At 53.4% G+C, this 22,934-nt stretch overlaps 1 protein-coding gene across 10 annotated transcripts in view; it reads left to right on the top strand.

The window, feature by feature from the left end:
• Window positions 1–22,934, top strand: part of LOC132386658 (NACHT, LRR and PYD domains-containing protein 3-like) — a 66,735-nt gene extending 43,801 nt beyond the window's left edge. For 6 of the 10 annotated variants that reach the window (XM_059958984.1, XM_059958987.1, XM_059958986.1 and 3 more), the window contains 3 exons: window positions 10,574–12,311; window positions 18,843–18,929; window positions 22,003–22,306. In XM_059958984.1, coding sequence (XP_059814967.1) covers window positions 10,574–12,311; window positions 18,843–18,929; window positions 22,003–22,177 — 2,000 coding nt within the window. In that variant the 3' untranslated portion in view covers window positions 22,178–22,306. The other 4 variants (XM_059958983.1, XM_059958989.1, XM_059958992.1 and 1 more) reach the window with 4 other exon arrangements.

Raw genomic sequence — 22,934 nt, 5'->3', positions numbered from 1 at the left:
ACCTCACACACCCCTGACAGGGTCCTGACACACTGTGAGACCCCACACACCCCTGACAGGGTCCTGACACACTGTGAGAGCCCACACACCCCTGTCAGGGTCCTGTCACATTGTGCAACCACACACCCCTGACATGGTCTAGACAGACTGTCAGACGCCACACACCCCTGACAGGGCCCTGACACACTGTGAGACCTCACACACTCCTGACAGGGTCCTGACACACTGTGAGACTCCACACACCCCTGACAGGGTCCTGAGATACTGTGAGACCTCACACACCCCTGACAGGGTCCTGACACACTGTGAGACCCCACACACCCCTGACAGGGTCCTGACACACTGTGAGACCTCACACACCCCTGACAGGGTCCTGACACACTGTGAGACCCCACACACCCCTGACAGGGTCCTGACACACTGTGAGAGCCCACACACCCCTGTCAGGGTCCTGTCACATTGTGCAACCACACACACCTGACAGGGTCCTGACACACCAAGAGACACCACAGCCTCCTAAGACGATCCTCAGAAACAGTCAGACCTCCCACACACCCCGGACAGGGTCCTGACACACTGTGAGACCCCACAAATCCATGGCAGGGTCCTGACACACTGTGAGACCCCACACACCCCTGACAGGGACCTGAGATACTGTGGGACACCACACAACCCGACAGGGTCCTGACACACTGTGAGACCCCACACTCCCCTGACAGGGACCTGAGATACTGTGGGACACCACACACCCCTGACAGGGTCCTGACACACTATGAGACCCCACACACCCCTGACAGGATCCTGACACACTGTGAGACCCCACTCACCCCTGACAGGGTCTGACACACTGTGACACCCCACACACCCTTGTCCAGGTCCCGACACACTGTGAGACACCACATAACACTGAAGGGTCCTGATACACTGTGAGACCAACACACGCACACCTGACAGAATACAGTCACATTCTGAGACCCTACATACCTGACAGGGTCCTGACACACTGTGGGACCCCACCCATCTCTAACACGGTCCTGACTCACTGTGAGAGCCCACACACCCCTATCAGGGTCCTGTCACATTGTGCAACCACACACACCTGACAGGGTCTAGACACACTGTCAGACGCCACACACCCCTGACAGGGACCTGACACACTGTGAGACCCCACACACCCCTGACAGGGTCCTGACACACTGTGAGACCCCACACACCCCTGACAGGGTCCTGACACACTGTCAGACGCCACACAACCCGACAAGGTCCTGAGATACTGTGGGACACCACACATCCCTGACAGGGTCCTGACATACTGTGAGACCCCACACACCATTGACAGGGTCCTGACACACTGTGAGACCCCACACAATCCTGACAGGGACCTGAGATACTGTGGGACACCACACAACCCGACAGGGTCCTGACACACTGTGAGACCCCACACACCCCTGACAGGGTCCTGACACACTGTGATGCCCCACAAACTCCTTTTAGGTTCCTGACACACTGTGAGACTCCACACACCCATGTCAGGAGCCTGACACACTGTGAGATCCCACATGTCTCTGACAGGGTCCTGACACACTGTGATGCCCCACAAACTCATTTTAGGCTCGTGACACACACTGAGAAGCCACACACACCTGCCAGGGTCTGGATGCACTGTGAAATTTCACACACACCTGGCGGTGTCCTGACACACTGTGAGACCCCACACACCCCTGACAGGGTCTGGACACACTGTAAGACCCCACACAATCCTGACAGTGTCCTGACACACTGTGAGACCTCACACATCCCTGACAGTGTCCTGACACACTGTGAGACCTCACACACCCCTGACAGGGTCTGGACACACGGTAAGACCCCACACAATCCTGACAGTGTCCTGACACACTGTGAGGCAGCAGATAATTCTGAAGGGTCCTTATACACTGTGAGACCCCAGACACATTTGACAGGATACAGTCACATTCTGAGACCCCACACACCTGACAGCGTCCTGACTCAGTGCGAGACCCCACACACCCCTCACAGGGCCCTGACACACTGTGATGCCCCACAAACTTATTTTAGGGTCCTGACACACAGAGAGAAGACACATATGCCTACCAGGGTCCGGACGCACTGTGAGATCCCAAACACCACTGACAGGGTCCTGACACACTGTGAGACCCCACACACCCCTGACAGGGTCCTGACACACTGTGAGACCCCACACACCCGTGACAGGGTCCTGACACACTGTGAGACCCCACACACCACTGACAGGGTCCTGACACACTGTGAGACCCCACACATCCCTGACACGTTCCTGACACACTGTGAGACCCCACACATCCCTGACACGGTCCTGACACACTGTGAGACCCCACACACCCGTGACAGGGTCCTGACACACTGTGAGACCCCACACACCCTTGTCAGGAGCCTGACACACTGTGCGATCCCACACGTCTCTGACAGGGTCATGACACACTGTGAGACCCCACACACCCCTGACAGGGTCCTGACACACTGTGAGACTCCACACACCCCTGACAGTGTCCTGACATACTGTGAGACCCCACACACCCCTGACAGGGTCCTGACACACTGTGAGACTCCACACACCCCTGACAGGGTCCTGACATACTGTGAGACCTCACACACCCCTGACAGGCTCCTGACACACTGTGAGACCCCACACACCCCTGACAGGGTCCTGACACACTGTGAGACCTCACACACCCCTGACAGGGTCCTGACACACTGTGAGACCCCACACTCCCCTGACAGGGACCTGAGATACTGTGGGACCCCACACACCACTGACAGGGTCCTGACACACTGTGAGACCCCACACACCCCTGACAGGGCCCTGACACACTGTGAGACCCAACACACCCCTGACAGGGACCTGACACACTATGAGACCCCACACACCCCTGACAGGATCCTGACACACTGTGAGACCCCACTCACCCCTGACAGGGTCTGACACACTGTGACACCCCACACACCCCTGACAGGGTCCTGACACACAGTGAGACCCCACACCCCCCTGACAGGGACCTGAGATACTGTGGGACACCACACAACCCGACAGGGTCCTGACACACTGTGAGACCCCACACTCCCCTGACAGGGACCTGACACACTGTGACACCCCACACACCCCTGTCCAGGTCCCAACACACTGTGAGACACCACATAACACTGAAGGGTCCTGATACACTGTGAGACCAACACACACACACACCTGACAGAATACAGTCACATTCTGAGACCCCACATACCTGACAGGGTCCTGGCACACTGTGGGACTCCACCCATCTCTAACACGGTCCTGACTCACTGTGAGAGCCCACACACCCCTGTCAGGGTCCTGTCACATTGTGCAACCACTCACACCTGACAGGGTCCTGACACACTGTCAGACGACACAACCCCTGACAGGGCCCTGACACACTGTGAGACACCACACACCCCTGACAGGGACCTGAGATACTGTGGGACACCACACACCCCTGACAGGGTCCTGACACACAGTGAGACCCCACACACCCCTGACAGGGTCCTGACACACTGTGAGATCCCACACAATCCTGACAGGGACCTGAGATACTGTGGGACACCACACAACCCGACAGGGTCCTGACACACTGTGAGACCCCACACACCCTTGACAGGGTCCTGAGACATTGTGAGACCCCACACACCCCTGACAGGGTCCTGACACACTGTGAGACTCCACACACCCCTGACAGGATCCAGACACACAGTGAGACCCCACACACCCCTGACAGGGTCCTGACACACTGTGAGACGCCACACACCCCTGACAGGGTCCTGACACACTGTGGGACAGCAGATAATTCTGAAGGGTCCTGATACACTGTGAGACCCCAGACACACCTGACAGGATACAGTCACATTCTGAGACCCACACACCCCTAGCAGGATCCTGACACTCTCTGAGACCCCACACACCCCTAGCAGGGTCCTGACACACTGTGAGATTCCACACACCCATGTCAGGAGCCTGACACACTGTGAGATCCCACACGTCTCTGACAGGGTCCTGACACTCTGTGATGCCCCACAAACTCATTTTAGGTTCCTGACACACACTGAGAAGCAACACACACCTGCCAGGGTCTGAACGCACTGTGAAATCCCACACACTCCTGGAAGTGTCCTGACACACTGTGAGACCCCACACACCACTGACAGGGTCCTGACACATTGTGAGACCCACACACTCCTGACAGGGTCCTGACACACTGTGAGACCCCACACACTCCTGACAGGGTCCTGACACACTGAGTGACCCCACACACCACTGACAGGGTCCTGACACACAGTGAGACCCCACACACCCCTGACGGGGTGCTGACACACTGTGAGACCCCACACACCCTTGACAGGGTCCTGACACACTGTGAGACCCCACACACCACTGACAGGGTCCTGACACACTGTGAGACCCCACACACCCCTGACAGTGCCCTGACTCACTGTGAGACCCCACACACCCCTGACATTGTCCTGACGCACTGTGAGACCCCACACATGCCTGACGGGATCCTGACACACGGTGAGACCCCACACACCCCTGACAGGGTCCTGACGCACTGTGAGACCCCACACACCCCTGACAGGGTCCTGACACACTGTGAGAACTCACACATCCCTGACATGGTCCTGACACACTGTGAGACCCCACACATCCCTGTCCAGGTCCCGACACACTGTGAGACAGCACATAACTCTGAAGGGTCCGGATGCACTGTGAATCCCAACTCACACCTCCAAGGATACAGTTACATTGTGAGATCCCACACCCCTGACAGGGTCCTGACACACTTTGAGACCCCACACACCCCTGTCCAGGTCCCGACACACTGTGAGATACCACATAACACTGAAGGGTCCTGACACACTGTGAGATCCCACACACGCCTGACAGAGTCTGACACACTGTGACACCCCACACACCCCTGTCCAGGTCCCGACACACTTTGAGACCCCACACACCCCTGACAGGGTCCCGACACACTGTGACACCCCACACACCCCTGTCCAGGTCCCGACACACTGTGAGACACCACACACCCCTGTCCAGGTCCCGAAACACTGTGAGACACCACATAACACTGAAGGGTCCTGGTACACTGTGAGACAAACACACACACACACCTGACAGAATACAGTCACATTCTGAGACCCCACATACCTGACAGGGTCCAGACACACTGTGGGTCTCCACCCATCTCTAACACGGTCCTGACTCACTGTGAGAGCCCACACACCCCTGTCAGGGTCCTGTCACATTGTGCAACCACACACACCTGACAGGGTCTAGACACACTGTCAGACGCCATACACCACTGACAGGGCCCTGACACACTGTGAGACACCACACACCCCTGACAGGGTCCGGACACACTGTGAGACCCCACACAACCCGACAGGGTCCTGACACACTGTGAGACCCCACACACCCCTGACAGGGTCCTGACACACTGTGAGACCCCACACACCCCTGACAGGGTCCTGGCACACTGTGAGACCCCACACACCCCTGACAGGGCCCTGACACACTGTGAGACTCCACACACCCCTGACAGGATCCTGACACACTGTGAGACCCCACACACCCCTGACAGGGCCCTGACACACTGTGAGACCCCACACTCCCCTGACAGGGACCTGAGATACTGTGGGACACCACACATCCCTGACAGGGTCCTGACATACTGTGAGACCCCACACACCATTGACAGGGTCCTGACACACTGTGAGACCCCACACAATCCTGACAGGGACCTGAGATACTGTGGGACACCACACAACCCGACAGGGTCCTGACACACTGTGAGACCCCACACTCCCCTGACAGGGACCTGAGATACTGTGGGACACCACACACCCCTGACAGGGTCCTGACACACTGTGAGACCAACACACACACACCTGACAGAATACAGTCACATTCTGAGACCCCACATACCTGACAGGGTCCTGACACACTGTGGGACTCCACCCATCTCTAACACGGTCCTGACTCACTGTGAGAGCCCACACACCCCTGTCAGGGTCCTGTCACATTGTGCAACCACACACACCTGACAGGGTCTAGACACACTGTCAGACCCCACACACCCCTGACAGGGTCCTGACTTACTGTGAGACCCCACACACCACTGACAGGGTCCTGACACACTGTGAGACCCCACACAATCCTGACAGGGTCCTGACTTACTGTGAGACCCCACACACCACTGACAGGGTCCTGACACACTGTGAGACCCCACACAATCCTGACAGGGACCTGACACACTGTGAGACCCCACACACCCCTGACAGGGACCTGAGATACTGTGGGACACCACACAACCCGACAGGGTCCTGACACACTGTGAGACCCCACACACCCCTGACAGGGACCTGAGATACTGTGGGACACCACACACCCCTGACAGGGTCCTGACTCTCTGTGAGACCCCACACTCCCCTGACAGGGACCTGAGATACTGTGGGACACCACACACCCCTGACAGGGTCCTGACACACTGTGAGACCCCACACACCCCTGACAGGGACCTGACACACAGTGAGATCCCACACACCCCTGACAGGGTCCTGACACACTGTGAGACCCCACACATCCCTGACAGGGACCTGAGATACTGTGGGACACCACACACCCCTGACAGGGTCCTGACACACTGTGAGACCCCACACACCCCTGACAGGGACCTGACACACAGTGAGATCCCACACACCCCTGACAGGGTCCTGACACACTGTGAGACCCCACACATCCCTGACAGGGTCATGACACACTGTGAGACCCCACACACCCCTGACAGGGTCCCGACCGACTGTGAGACCCCACACACCCATAACAGGGTCCTGACACACTGTGATGCCCCACACACCCATGTCAGGAGCCTGACACACTGTGAGATCCCACATGTCTCTGACTGGGTCCTGACACACTGTGATGCCCCACAAACTTCTTTTAGGCTCGTGACACACACTGAGAAGCCACACACACCTGCCAGGGTTTGGATACACTGTGAAATTTCACACACACCTGGCAGTGTCCTGACACACTGTGAGACCCCACACACCCCTGACAGTGTCCTGAGACACTGTGAGACCCCACACACCCCTGACAGGGTCTGACACACTGTGACACCCCACACACCCTTGTCCAGGTCCCGACACACTGTGAGACCTCACACATCCCTGACAGTGTCCTGACACACTGTGAGACTCCACACACCCCTGACAGTGTCCCGACACACTGTGAGACCTCACACATCCCTGACAGTGTCCTGACACACTGTGAGACCTCACACATCCCTGACAGTGTCCTGACACACTGTAAGACCCCACACAATCCTGACAGTGTCATGATACACTGTGAGGCAGCAGATAATTCTGAAGGGTCCTTATACACTGTGAGACCCCAGACACATTTGACAGGATACAGTCACATTCTGAGACCCCACACACCTGACAGCGTCCTGACTCAGTGCGAGACCCCACACACCCCTCACAGGGGCCTGACACACTGTGATGCCCCACAAACTTATTTTAGGTTCCTGACACACAGAGAGAAGACACATACGCCTAGCAGGGTCCGGACGCACTGTGAGATCCCAAACACCACTGACAGGGTCCTGACACACTGTGAGACCCTACACACCCCTGACAGGGTCCTGACACACTGTGAGACCCCACACACCCCTGACAGGGACCTGACACACTGTGAGACCCCGCACACACCTGACAGGGCCCTGACACACTGTGAGACCCCACACACCCCTGACAGGGTCCTGACACACTGTGAGACCCCACACACCCGTGACAGGGTCCTGACACATTGTGAGACCCCACACACCCCTGACAGGGTCCTGACACACTGTGAGACCCCACACATCCCTGACACGGTCCTGACACACTGTGAGACCCCACACATCCCTGACACGGTCCTGACACACTGTGAGACCCCACACACCCGTGACAGGGTCCTGACACATTGTGAGACCCCACACACCCGTGACAGGGTCCTGACACACTGTGAGACCCCACACACCCTTGTCAGGAGCCTGACACACTGTGCGATCCCACACGTCTCTGACAGGGTCATGACACACTGTGAGACCCCACACACCCCTGACAGGGTCCTGACACACTGTGAGACCCCACACACCCCTGAGAGGGTCCTGACACACTGTGAGACCTCACACATCCCTGACACACTGTGAGACTCCACACACCCTTGTCAGGAGCCTGACACACTGTGAGATCCCACACGTCTCTGACAGGGTCCTGACACACAGTGAGAAGCCACACACGCCTGCCATGGTCCTGGCACACTGTGAGACCCCACACACCCCTGACAGGGTCCTGACACACTGTGAGACCCCATACACACCTGACAGGGTCCTGACACACTGTGAGACCCCACACACCCCTGACAGGGTCCTGACACACTGCGATGCCCCACAAACTCATTTTAGGTTCCTGACACACTGTGAGACTCCACACACCCTTGTCAGGAGCCTGACACACTGTGAGATCCCACACGTCTCTGACAGGGTCCTGACACACTGTGATGCCCCACACACCACTGACAGGGTCCTGACACACTGTGAGACTCCACACACCCTGACAGGGGCCTGACACATTGTGAGACCCCACACACCCCTGACAGGATCCTGACACACTGTGAGACTCCACACACCACTGACAGGGTCCTGACACATTGTGAGACCCCACACACCACTGACAGGGTCCTGGCACACTGTGAGACCCCACATACCCCTGACAGGGACCTGAGATACTGTGGGACACCACACACCCCTGACTGGGTCCTGGCACACTGTGAGACCCCACACACTCCTGACAGGGTCCTGGCACACTGTGAGACCCCACACACCCCTGACAGGGTCCTGACACACTGTGAGACCCCACACACCCCTGACAGTGTCCTGGCACACTGTGAGACCCCATACGCACCTGACAGGATCCTGACACACTGTGAGACCCCATATACCCCTGACAGGATCCTGACACACTGTGAGACCCCACGCACCCCTGACAGGGTCTTGGCACACTGTCAGACGCGACACTCTCCTGACAGGTTCGTGATACACCATGAGATGCCACACACGCCAGATAGGGTCCCGATACTCTGGAATTTAGAAGGATGCGAGGGGATCTGATTGAAATATATAAGATTTTTAAGCGATTGTACACACTAGAGGCAGGAAACATGGTCCTGATGTTGGGGGAGTCCAGAACAAGATACACAGCTAACAATAAGGGGTAGGCCATTTAGAACGGAATTCAGGAAAAACTTTTCACCCAGAGAGTTGTGGATCTATGGAGTGCTCTGCTTCAGAAGGCAGTGGAGACCAATTCTCTGGATGCTTTCAAGAAAGAGTTAGATAGAGTTGTTAAAGATTGCGGAGTCAAGGGATATGGGGAGAAGGCAGGAACGGGGTACTGATTGCGGCTGATCAGCCATGATCACATTGAATGGCGGTGCTGGCTCAAAAGGCTGAATTGCCTGCACCTGCACCTATTGTCTATTATCAATTGACAAACCCTGAGACCCCACACTCCTGGCAGGATCCTGACACACTGTGAGACACCACACATGCCTGACAGGGTCCTGAAACACTGAGACCCCTCACACCCCTAAACAGGTTAACACACTACGAGACTCCACATATTTCTGACAGGGTCCTGACACACTGTGAAACACCACACATGCCGGTTAGGGCGCTGACAACCTTTACGACCCCACAAGCCCTTGACAGTGTCCTGATACACTGTGGGACTCCATATGCCCCTGACAGGATACTGACACACTGTGAGACCCCACACATCTGACAGGGTCCTGACACACTGTGAGACCCCACACACCTGACAGGGTCCTGACACACTGTGAGACCCCACACACCTGACATGTTCCTGACACACTGTGCTCTTCCCATACATCCCTGGCAGAGGCCGGACACAGTGCATAACCCCACATACCCCGACAGGTTTCGAACACACTTTGAGATCCCACGCACCCCCCCCCACCCACCCACAGTTCATGTTCTGATCAGCAAATCTGCTGCTTTGTATTTTGATTCAGTGATGGTGGGAGGGGAGGGTGAGCTGTGATTCCCCCACCTGTTCCTTTGACAGAATGCCCACCACCTTCTTCTCTATCTCCATACGCCACATCAACACAAGGGATTAAAAGATACTTCCTTAGGAGCAATGATATCTGTGGCAGTAGTGAGATGTTGTCCAGTACGGAACAGTTGGGGGTCAGTAAACTACCAGGGAAATACTCACCTTCACAGCACAGTTAATGTGAAAATGTGATGATCTGGTGTTTATCTGGAACAGGCCTCTCCGTCCAGTCAGCGGTCTGTTAATCAAATTTACTTTACTGTACGAACAACCATTGATGAATCCATCAATGCAACAGCTCTGAGCTAACTCTGGTGTGCTTAAATACTGAGTTCTGAGCTGAGGCATCTAACAGTTTGTCCACTGTCTGTTCCCATGGAAGATGTTCAACAGAAACACAAGGAGACTCTGCGGGCAAAAACTGAAACACTGAGAGTGAACACGATCCTGATGAGGGAGAAGGTGAAGGTTTTCCAGCTGGTTGATCGATACGCTGAGCTCACGGTCATTTCTACTGTTCGAGATCGGAGACTTGTGGAACATGAGCTGCTGGCAAGAGGCAGAGACCACGAGGAGTGGAGAGAAAAACATCTCTGCGGAGAGCTGGAGAAACTCCAGATGGATCAGTTGTTCCAGAGCAGGTTTTCCCAAACTAACTCCAAATCTGGGAGTTCGGCAGCAGTGGCCGGAGTCCCGGGGATCGGGAAAACAACAATGGTACAAAAGATTGTTTACGACTGGGCCACGGGGAAAATATACCAACAGTTCCAGTTTGTCTTCAGTTTCAAATTCCGCGATTTAAACTCCATTAACTGTAGAATAAACCTGAAGGAACTGATTCTGGATCAGTATCCTTACTTTGGGAATATCCTGAGAGAGGTCTGGAAGAACCCAGAGGGATCGCTGTTTATATTTGATGGTTTGGATGAATTCAATGACCAAATTAATTTTTCTGACCGTCGGAGAGACACGGAAACTCGGTCCACATGCACAGATCCAGATTTCAAGTGCAAGGTGTCTGACATTGTGTACAGTTTAATCCAGGGCAAGCTGCTCCCAGGGTGTTCAGTGCTGGTGACCACCCGTCCCACTGCGTTACATTTATTGGAAAAGGCTGAGATCGGTACCGAAGCTGAAATCCTGGGATTTTCAGGTGAGGAACGGAAGGAATATTTCATCAGACATTTTGAAGATCAGACGGTGGCGGAAGCTGTTTTCAAACACGTGAAGGAGAACGAGATCCTGTACACCATGAGCTACAACCCCTCCTACTGCTGGATCCTCGCCCTGGCACTGGGCCCCTTCTTCACACAAAGAGTCAGGGACCCGCAGCGAGTTCCCAAGACCATCACCCACCTGTACTCCTACTATATTTACAACATCCTGAAAAACCACGGCCGTGAGATTGAGAACCCCCGTGATGTGTTACTCAGGGTTGGTCAGATGGCCTTCAGAGGAGTGTCCGAGAGGAAGATTGTGTTTACAGATGGAGATTTGATCAACTACAAACTGCAGCCTTCCCAGTTCCTGTCCGGGTTCCTGATGGAGCTTTTGGAGAGAGAGGATTCTGCCCGGAGCGTGGTGTACACATTCCCACACCTCACCATCCAAGAGTTTGTAGCTGCAGTCGCACAATTCCTGATCCCAGATGGCAGAGATATTACGAAACTCCTCACTGAAGCCCACTGTGTGAAGGATGGGCGGTTTGAGGTATTTCTCCGTTTTGTTGCTGGTCTCTCCAACCCAATGGCAGCTCGGGGCCTGGAGGAGTTCCTGGGTCCATTTCCTCATGAAACAACCTGCCGGGTGATTGACTGGGTGAAGGAGGAGGTTAAACGCCAGAGTGGAAACACAGGGAGTGAAGCTGGTAAAAGGAGCCTCCTGAACACATTGCACTACCTGTTTGAGTCTCAGAATCGTGGACTGGCTCAGGCCGCTCTGGGATCTGTGGAAACACTTTCATTCAGTGGAATGACACTGACCCCAATTGACTGCGCGGTCCTGTCTCATGTCATCGGACTCTGTGATACAATAAAACACCTCGACCTGGAGAACTGCCACATTCAGTATGAGGGAATACAGCGGCTGGGACCCGGGCTGCACAAGTGCCAGGAGTTGAGGTAACTTGATTTATCTCTCACTCTGATCTGTGAAACTGTTCCATTGTGTTGTTTCAATGGAAAGGAATTTTGGTAAATTTGTAGTAAATTAGATTGTGAAGAATTGTGACAAATGCCCATGGGATCGGTCAGTAATTCCCCAAGGACGGGAGGGTTCTGTGGATCCTTGTGAAGGGATGGAGACTTCATCAGATCAGTGAACAACGACCATTGGTTTAATGGTAGTAAATCACAGGAATGGCCGTGTTTCTCGCTGTCTGTGACACGTCCATTAACAATGTTCCTTCTCACTGTGACTGACACCCAGACCGACACTGACTGCAACAGGTGGGTCAGAGATTCACACCCCCTTCGCGGTGAGGGACAAGAGACCGTCAGCAGACTGTCCCAGTGAGAAGGAAAGAAATACCATTGTGAGATTGTCCTCCCACTGCCCTTCCCCGTGTGTGACTTTGCTCACTTCCAGATACGCAAAGAGCGAGGGCGCATCTCCTCTGGGCCTCTGTTCAGACCCAACACACACGTACAAAAAATGTCTGCGTCCTCTCGTCTTGTAGGATTATCGTTTACCCTTGGAATCCTCCTGTGGGACTTCTCATCCCAATCTCCCTTCCATTCTTTGGAATCTCGCCCCCATCCCCATTCCTCCCGTGGACTCTCTATTACTCTTTCCTCATCCTCCTGTGGGATGTCTTGTCCACACACCTCACCACCCTTCCTGTGAGATCTCTCTTCCCTATCCCCCTTCCTTTTGTGGGATCTCTCCTCCCCATCCCTCTTCCTCCTGTGGGATCTCTCTTCCCCATCCCCCTTGCTCCTGTGAGATCTCTCTTCCCCGTCCCCCTTCCTTTTGTGGGATCTCTCCTCCCCATCCCCCTTCCTCCTGTGGGATCTCTCTTCCCTATCCCTTCCTGCTGTTGGAACTCTCTTCCCCATACCCTTTCCTCTTGTGGGATCTCTCTCCCCCATCGACTTCTTCCTGTCGGATCTCTCTTTGGCATGCCCCATTGTCCTGTGGAATTTCTCTTCCCCGACCCCCTTCCTCCTGTGAGATTTCTCTTCCCAATCCCACATCCTCCTGTGGGAACTCTGTTCCACATCCCTCTTCCTCCTGGCCGATCTCTTAACCCCTTCCCCCTTCATCCTGTTTATTTTCTGTCTATATCCCCCTTCCTCCTGTGGGATCTCTCTTCCCCATGCCTCTTCCTCCTGTGGGATCTCTCTTCCCCATCCCCTTCCTCCTGTGGGATCTCTCTTCCACACTCCCATGCCAGCTGTGGGATCTCCCTTCCCCATCCCCTTCCTCCTGTGGGATCTCTCTTCCCCATCCCCCTTCCTCCTGTGGGATCTCTCTTCCCCATCCCCTTCCTCCTGTGGGATCTCTCTTCCCCATCCCCTTCCTCCTGTGGGATCTCGCTTCCCCATCCCCCTTCCTCCTGTGGGATCTCTCTTCCCCATCCCCCTTCCTCCTGTGGGATCTCGCTTCCCCATCCCCCGACCTCCTGTGGGATCTCTTCCCCATCCCCCTTCCTCCTGTGGGATCTCTCCTCCCCATCCCCCTTCCTCCTGTGGGATCTCTCTTCCCTGTCCCCCTTCCTCCTGTGGGATCTCTCTTCCCCGTCCCCCTTCCTCCTGTGGGATCTCTCCTCCCCGTCCCCCTTCCTCCTGTGGGATCTCTCTTCCCCATCCCCCTTCCTCCTGTGGGATCTCTCTTCCCAATCCCCCTTCCTCCTGTGGGATCTCTCTTCCCCATCCCCCTTCCTCCTGTGGGATCTCTCTTCCCCATCCCCCTTCCTCCTGTGGGATCTCGCTTCCCCATCCCCCGACCTCCTGTGGGATCTCTTCCCCATCCCCCTTCCTCCTGTGGGATCTCTCCTCCCCATCCCCCTTCCTCCTGTGGGATCTCTCTTCCCCATCCCCCTTCCTCCTGTGGGATCTCTCTTCCCCGTCCCCCTTCCTCCTGTGGGATCTCTCCTCCCCGTCCCCCTTCCTCCTGTGGGATCTCTCTTCCCCATCCCCCTTCCTCCTGTGGGATCTCTCTTCCCCGTCCCCCTTCCTCCTGTGGGATCTCTCTTCCCCGTCCCCCTTCCTCCTGTGGGCTCTCTCTTCCCCATCCCCCTTCCTCCTGTGGGATCTCGCTTCCCCATCCCCCTTCCTCCTGTGGGATCTCGCTTCCCCATCCCCATTCCCCTTTTGCTTGTGAGAACTCTCCTCCCCATAGAATCATAAAATCATAGAACACTACAGCACAGAAAACAAGCCATTCAGTCCTTCAAGTCTGTACCAAAACCTTATTCCGCTAGTCCCATTGACCTGCACCCAGTCCATAACCCTCCAGTCCTCTCCCATCCATGTATCTATCCAATTTGTTCATAAAGCTTAAGAGTGAGTCCATATTTTCCTCATCAGATGGCAGCTCGTTCCACACTCTCACCACCCTCTGAGTGAAGAAGTTCCTCCTAATGCTCCCCCTAAACCTTTCCCCTTTCACGCTGAAGCCATGTCTTCTCATATTTATCTCTCCTAATCTATGTGGAAAGAGCCTATTCGCATTTACCCCGTCTATACCCTCATAATATTGTAAACCTCTATCAAATCTCCCCTCATTCTTCTGCACTTCAAGGAATAAAGTCCTAACCTGTTCAATCTTTCCCTGTAACTCAACTCCTGAAGACCTGGCAACATCCTAGTAAATCTCTGCACTTTTTCAAACTTACTGATATCCTTCCTATAGTTAGGTGATCAGAACTGCACACAATACTCCAAATTTGGCCTCACCAATGTCTTATACAACCTCACCATAATATTCCAACTCCTATACTCAGTACTTTGATTTATGAATGCCAGGATGCCAAAAGCCTTCTTTACAACCCTGTCTACCTGTGAAGCCACTTTCAGGGAATTATGTATCGGAACCCCCGGATCCCTCTGTTCCTCCGCACTCTTCAGTGCCCTACCATTTATCGTGTATGTCGTACCTTGATTTGTCCTTCCAAAATGGAACACCTCACACTTGTCTGCATTAAATTCCATCTGCCATTTTCTGGCCCATTCTTCCAGTTGGTCCAGATCCCTCTGCAAGCTTTGAAAGCCTTCCTCGCTGTCCACAACACCTCTACCTTAGTGTCATCCACAAACCTGCTGATCCAATTTATCACATCATCATCTAGATCATTGATACAGACAACAAACAACAATGGTCCCAGCACAGATCCCTGGGGCACACCACTAGTCACAGGCCTCCAGTCTGAGAAGCAATCATCCACTACCACTCTCTGTCTTCTCCCACACAGCCAATTCGAATCCAGTTTACAACCTCTCCATGGATACCTAGTGTCTGAACCTTCTGAACTAACCTTTTATGTGGGACTTTGTCAACGGCCTTACAAAAGTCCATGTAGACAACATCCACAACCTTTCCTTCATATGCATTCTTGGTAACCTCCTCGAAAAACACTACAGGATTCATTAAACATGGTCTACCACACACAAAGCCATGCTGACTATCTTTAATCAGCCCTTGGCTGTCCAAATCCTTGTATATCCGATCTCTCAGAACACCTTCCAATAATTTACCTGCTACTGATGTCAGGCTCACTGGCCTGTAATTACCTGGTGTACTTTTGGAGCCTTTTTCAAACAACGGAACAACATGAACTACCCTCCAATCCTCCGGCACCGCACCGCTGGCTGAGGATATTTTAAATATTTCTGCCAGAGCCCCTGCAATTTCTACAATAGTCTCTCTCAAGGTCCGAGAAAATATCATGTCAGGCCCGGGGGATTTATCTACCTTTATTCACTGTAAGGCAGCAAGCAGCTTCTCCTCTTTAATCTCTATATGTTCCATGACACTACTGTTTGTTTCCCTTAATTCCATATCCGCTATGCCAGTTTCCTGAGTAAACACTGACGCAAAAAAACTGTTTAAGATCTCCCCCATCTTGTGAGGCTCCACACAGAGACGACCACTCTGATCTTCTAGGGGACCAATTTTGTCCTTTACTATCCTTTTACTCTTAATATACTTGTAGAAACCCTTCGGGTTTACCTTCACATTATCTGCCAAAGCAACCTCATGTCTTCTTTTTGCCTTCCTGATTTCCTTCTTTAGTATTTGCTTACATTTTCTATACTCTTCAAGTACCTCATTTGTTCCTTGTTTCCTATAGCTGCTAAACACCTACTTAAGCAGATCGCCAATATCCCTTGAAAACCAAGGTTCCCTCTGCCTGTTAACTTTGCCTTTAATCCTGGCAGGAACATGCAAACTCTGCACTCTCAAAATTTCACCCTTGAAGGCATTCCACTTACTGAACACATCCTTGCCAGAAAACAACATCCCAATCCACTCTTCCCAGATCCTCTCTCATTTCCACAAAATTGGCCCTTCTCCAATTCAGAACCTTAACTGGCGGACCAGTCCTATCCTTATCCATAATTATCATAAAACTAATGACATTATGGTCACTGGACCCAAAATGTTCACCGACACATACTTCTGTCACCTGACCTGTCTGGTTACTTAATAGGAGATCAGGTACTGCACCCTCTCTCGTTGATACCTCAATATATTGATTTAGAAAACTTTCCTGACACATTTGACAAACTCCACGCCATCTAACCCTTTCTCAGAGTGGGAGTCCCCGTCAATATGTGGAAAGTTAAAATCCCCTACAATTACGACTTTCTGTTTCTTACATTGGTGAGCTACCTCTCTACAGATTTGCTCCTCGAATTCTCTCTGACTACTGGGCGGTCTATAATACAACCCTATTAGTGTGCTCACATCTTTCCCGTTCCTCAGCTCCACCCATATGGCCTCTGTAGACGAACCCTCCGGGCTCTCCGGTCTACACACAGCTGTGATATTCTCCCTGACTGGTAATGCCACTCCGCCCCCTTTCATCCCTACCCCCTATCACATCTGAAACAATGGAAACACGGAACATGAAGCTGCCAGTCCTGCCCCTCCTGCAAACCAAGTCTTACTAATAGCAATAATGTCGATATCATCGTGCCAATCCACGATCTAAACTCATCTGCCTTACCTGCAATACTCCTTGCATTGAAATAGATGCACCTGAGAACATTTCTATCACATACAAACCATTGATATCAGTCTATACAAGCAGTCCTCGCATGACCCTTATCCTCCACCACCTCACTATCTGCTCTAACACTCTGGTTCCCCTCCCCCTGCAACCTTGTTTAAAACCCCCGGAGCAGAACTTGCTAACCTACCGACAAGGATGTTAGTCCCCTCCAGTTCAGGTGCAAACTGTCCAATTCGACTGGTCCCACCTCCCCTGGAAGAAAGCCCAATTGTCCAGAAACATGAACCGGTCCCTCATGCATCATCCCCTCAGCCACGTATTTAGCTGCATTATCTTCCTATTTCTAGCCTCACCAGCACGTGGCACAGGTAGCAATCCTCCTGTGAGATCTCGCTTTCCCATCCCCCTTTCATCCTCTGGGCTCTCTGTTCCCACTCCCCCTTCCTTCCAACTATTGGATCTCTCCTCAGCATCCCCCTTCCTCCAATGGGATCTCCCCTACTCATCCCCCAACCTCCTGTTTGATCTCACTTCCCCACCCACTTCCTCCTGTCTCATCTCTCTTCCCCATGCCCCATCATCCTATTTGATCTCTCTTCCCCATTCCCCTTCCTTCTGTGGGATTTCTCTCCCCCATCCACTTTCACCCTGTGGGATCTCTCATCCCCATCCCCCTTCCTCTGGTGGTATCTCTCTCTCCCATCCCCCTTCCTGCTGTGGGATCTCTCTTCCCCATCCCCTTCCTCCTGTGGGATCTCTCTTCCCTATCCCCCTTCCTCCTGTGGGATCTCTCTCTCCCATCCCCCTTCCTGCTGTGGGATCTCTCTTCCCCATCTCCCTTCCTCCTGTGGGATCTCTCTTCCCCATCTCACTTCCTCCTGTGGGATCTCTCTTCCCTATCCCACTTCCTCCTGTGGGATCTCTCTTCCCAATCCCCCTTCCTCCTGTGGGATCTCTCTTCCCCATCCCCCTTCCTCCTGTGGGATCTCTCTTCCCCATCCCCCTTCCTCCTGTGGGATCTCTCTTCCCCATCCCCCTTCCTGCTGTGGGATCTCTCTTCCCCATCCCCCTTCCTCCTGTGGGATCTCTCTTCCCCATCCCCCTTCCTCCTGTGGGATCTCTCTTCCCCAACCCCCTACCTCCTGTGGGATCTCTCTTCCCCATCCCTTTAGCTTGGGTGGGTCTATTTCGCTGTGTCCCATTGACATTTCTGCATTTCGGTCAGAAACACTTTTCTCTCCATCAGGGAATGGGACAGTATATGTGGGGTTTAGAGGGTCACACCGACAGACGAAATTACCGACATTCGGTAAGTACCCTGGAGCTGGGCAGTGAGGGACATTGACAGTGATGGGAACTCCGATCAGTGATTCACTGGACAGTTTAATGTTTCCTGAAATATCCGAGTGACAGAAATTCCCCCAGACCCACGGTTTGAATCACTTTGTTTATCAAACTGTCTGTTTGCGTTTAGACTTGGGCGGAATGACCTGGGAGATTCAGGAGTGAAACTGGTGTCTGCGGCTCTGAGGAATCCGGAGTGTAAAATACAGAGACTGCGGTAAGTACCAGACTGTGGGAGATTGTGATTACAGTCACTGGGTGTCTGACAATGAGAATGAATGTGATCAGTAGACACATAGAAAACATACAGGACAATACAGGCCCTTCGGCCCACAAAGCTGTGCTGAACATGTTTCTACCTTAGAATTACCTCGGTTTTACCCATAGTGCTCTATATTTCTAAGCTCCATGTAACCATCCTGTAGTTTAAAGTTTTCGCCTCCAGCAGCCCATTCTTAAAACTATGCCCTCTCGTGCTAGCCATTTCAGCCCTGGGGAAAAGACCGACTATCTTCCTCCTGTGGGATCTCCTCCCCGTTCCCCTTCCTCCTGTGGGTTCTCTCCTCCCTGTCCCCCTTCCTACTGTGGGACCTCTCCTCCCCGTCCCCCTTCCTCCTGTGGGGTCTCCTCCCCCCGGTCCCCCTTCCTGCTGTGGGATCTCTCTTCCCCATCCCCTTCCTCCTGTGGGATCTCTCTTCCCCATCCCCCTTCCTCCAGTGGGGTCTCTCCTCCCCGTCCCCCTTCCTCCTGAGGGATCTCTCCTCCCCGTCCCCCTTCCTCCTGTGGGGTCTCTCCTCCCCGACCCCCTTCCTCCTGTAGGATCTCCCCTCCCCCGTCCCCCTTCCTCCTGTGGGATCTCCCCTCCCCGTCACCCGCCTGTGGGATCTCCCCTCCCCGTCACCCTCCTGTGGGATCTCCCCTCCCCGTCACCCTTCCTCCTGTGGGATCTCCCCTCCCCGTCCCCCTTCCTCCTGTGAGGTGTCTCATCCCCGTCCCCCTTCCTCCTGTGGGATCTCTCCTCCCCGTCCCCCTTCCTCCTGTGGGATCTCCCCTCCCCGTCCCCCTTCCTCCTGTGGGATCCCCTCCCCGTTCCCCTTCCTCCTGTGGGATCTCTCCTCCCCGTCCCCCTTCCTGCTGTGGGATCTCTCCTCCCCGTCCCCCTTCCTCCTGTGGGATCTCTCCCCCCCGTCCCCCTTCCTCCTGTGGGATCTCTCTTCCCCGTCCCCCTTCCTCCTGTGGGATCTCTCCCCCCCGTCCCCCTTCCTCCGGTGGGATCTCTCTTCCCCATCCCCCTTCCTCCTGTGGGATCTCTCTTCCCCATCCCCTTCCTGCTGTGGGATCTCTCTTCCCCATCCCCCTTCCTCCAAGATGCTATGGTAAAAGAGATAGAATTGCGATCACTATCTCCAAAATGCTGTCCCACTGAGAGATCTGACACCTGACCAGGTTTGTTTCCCAAAACCAGATCAAGTACAGCCTCTCCTCTTGTAGGCTTATGTAGATATTGCTTCAAGAAACCTTCCTGAACACACTTCACAAACTCCACCCCATCGACACCCCTCACTCTAGGGAGATGCTAATCAATAGTTGGGAAATTAAAATCTTCCACTTCAACAACCCTGTTATTGTTACTCCTTTCCAGAATCGGTCTCCCTATCTGCTCCTCGATGTTCCTGTTACTGTTGGGTGGTCTATACAATACACCCAGTAGAGTTATTGACCCCCTCCTGTTCCTAACTTCCACCCACAGAGACTCACTCAGACACAGTCAATCATTTATTTTATTCATCATACTCCTTGCATTAAAATAGACACATCTCAAACCATCGGACTGAGTGTCTCCCTTCTCTATCACCTGCGTATCCTCCCTTTCACACTGTCTCCAAATTCTCTCTATTTGTGAGCCGACCTTCCTCTCCTCCGTCACATCAATTTGGTTCCCTCCTCCCAGCAATTCTAGTTTATACTCTCCCCAGCAGCCTTAGCAAACCTTGCTGTCCGTATATTAATATACGGGATTCAAGTGCAACCCGTCATTTTTGTGCAGGTCACACCTGCTCCAAAAGAGGTCCCAATGATCCAGAAATCTGAATCCCTGCCTCCTGCTCCAATCCCTCGGCCACGCGTTTATCCTCCACTTCATCCTAATCTTATTCTCACTGTCACGTGGGACAGACAGTAATTCCGAGATCACTACCTTTGAGGTCCTGCTTCTCAAATTACTTCCGAACACCCTGTAGTCTGTTTTCAGGACCTCTTCCCTTTTCCTACCAATGTCACTGGTACCAATATGTACCACGACCTCCAGTTGTTCTCCCTCCCACTGCAGGATATCTTGGACGTGATCAGGAACATCCTGGCCCTGGAAACTGGGAGGCAAACTACCATCCGAGTTTCTTTACTGCGTCCACAGAATCGTCTGTCTGACCCCCTAACTATAGTCCCCTATCTCTGCTGCCATCCTCTTCCTTTCCCCACCCTCCTGAGCCACAGGGCCAGACTGTGCCAGAGGTGCAGCTGTTGTTGCTCCCTCTCCAGCAGTACTCGAACCGGAGTACTTATTGTCAAGGGGAACAGCCACTGGGGTATTCACTAGTACCTGCTTCTTGCCCTTCCCTCTCCTGACTGTGACCCAGTTCCTCGGTCTCCCGTGGCCCCGGTGTGACCACCTGTCTGTAACTCCTCTCTATCACCTCCTCGCTCTCCCTGACCAGACGAAGGTCATCGAGCTGCATCTCCAGTTCCCTAACTCGGTCCCTGAGGAGCTGCAGCTCGACACACCGGGTGCAGATGTTGCCGTCCGGGAGGCTGGGAGTCTCCAGGATCTCCCACATCTGACACCGAGCACAGAAACCCAGCCTCACACACATACTCTCTGTCTGTATTGTAAACAGATAACCTACCTCGCCTCGACCCTTTATCGCCGAAGCCCCGTTGAGCCAAAGCCTTCCTACTCTGTCTCCCGCTCCTCTGACGCTCGCTCTGTAAATCTGTCTTCCTTTTAAACTCTTCTCGCTGTTCTCACTGGCCGACCTGCCCAGTCGTGCTGAAGGAAATATCAGTAATTGTGTTACTGATAAACACTGGGGATTTGTACCGTCTCCTGTCTCTTTGTGTCCTTCACCCTCACTCTCTCTCATCTCCAGGCTGTGGGAGATTGTGTTTACAGTCACTGGGTGTCTGACACTGAACATTAATGTGATCAGTAATTGTGTTACTGATAAACACTGGGGATTTGTACCGTCTCCTGTCTCTCTGTGTCCTTCACCCTCACTCTCTCTCATCTCCAGGCTCGGGAATGTCGGTCTCACAGATTCTGGTGCCGAGGATCTCGTCTCCGCTCTCAGTACAAACCCATCACTGACAGAGCTGGACCTGAGTGGTAATAAACTGGGAGATTCAGGAGTGAAACTGGTGTCTGCGGCTCTGAGGAACCCGGAGTGTAAAATACAGGAACTGTGGTAAGTACCAGACTGTGGGAGATTGTGTTTACAGTCACTGGGTGTCTGACACTGAACATTAATGTGATCAGTAATTGTGTTACTGATAAACACTGGGGATTTGTACCGTCTCCTGTCTCTCTGTGTCCTTCACCCTCACTCTCTCTCATCTCCAGACTGTGGGATGTCGGTCTCACAGATTCTGGTGCCGAGGATCTCGTCTCCGCTCTCAGTACAAAACCATCACTGACGGGGCTGAACCTGAGTGAAAACTCTCTGACAGACGGATCTGTCCCCGCTCTCCGCTGCCTCATACTGACCCTCCCGAGTCTGCAGTGGATCCTGTGAGTGTTTGTGTTAATGTTCAATGTGATAAAATATCAGCGGATCCGCGGGTTTTCTGGTGATATTTGTCTGTGAGTGTTGTTGAAACATTAACCCCGGTCCCCTGTTACTGACACTGTTGTGTGATCTGTTTATTTCATCTTTATTCTCCCATCTGTTTCAGGCTGTGGGGGAATCGGTTCAGTGAGACCGGGGGGAAGGAACTGAGATCTCTACAGGAACCCAGACCCGGACTGATGGTGGATCTGTGAACATCTGAATGTGGGGAATCGGTTCAGTGAGACCGGGATGAAGGAACTGAGATCTCTACAGGAACCCAGACCCGGACTGATGGTGGATCTGTGAACATCTGAATGTGGGGAATCGGTTCAGTGAGACCGGGATGAAGGAACTGAGATCTCTACAGGAACCCAGACCCGGACTGATGGTGGATCTGT

This window comes from Hypanus sabinus, unplaced genomic scaffold (genome assembly GCF_030144855.1).
Source record: "Hypanus sabinus isolate sHypSab1 unplaced genomic scaffold, sHypSab1.hap1 scaffold_124, whole genome shotgun sequence".
Taxonomy (NCBI): domain Eukaryota; kingdom Metazoa; phylum Chordata; class Chondrichthyes; order Myliobatiformes; family Dasyatidae; genus Hypanus; species Hypanus sabinus.
Note: the sequence above shows the minus strand (reverse complement) of the source record. Positions and strands in the feature narration are given on the sequence as shown.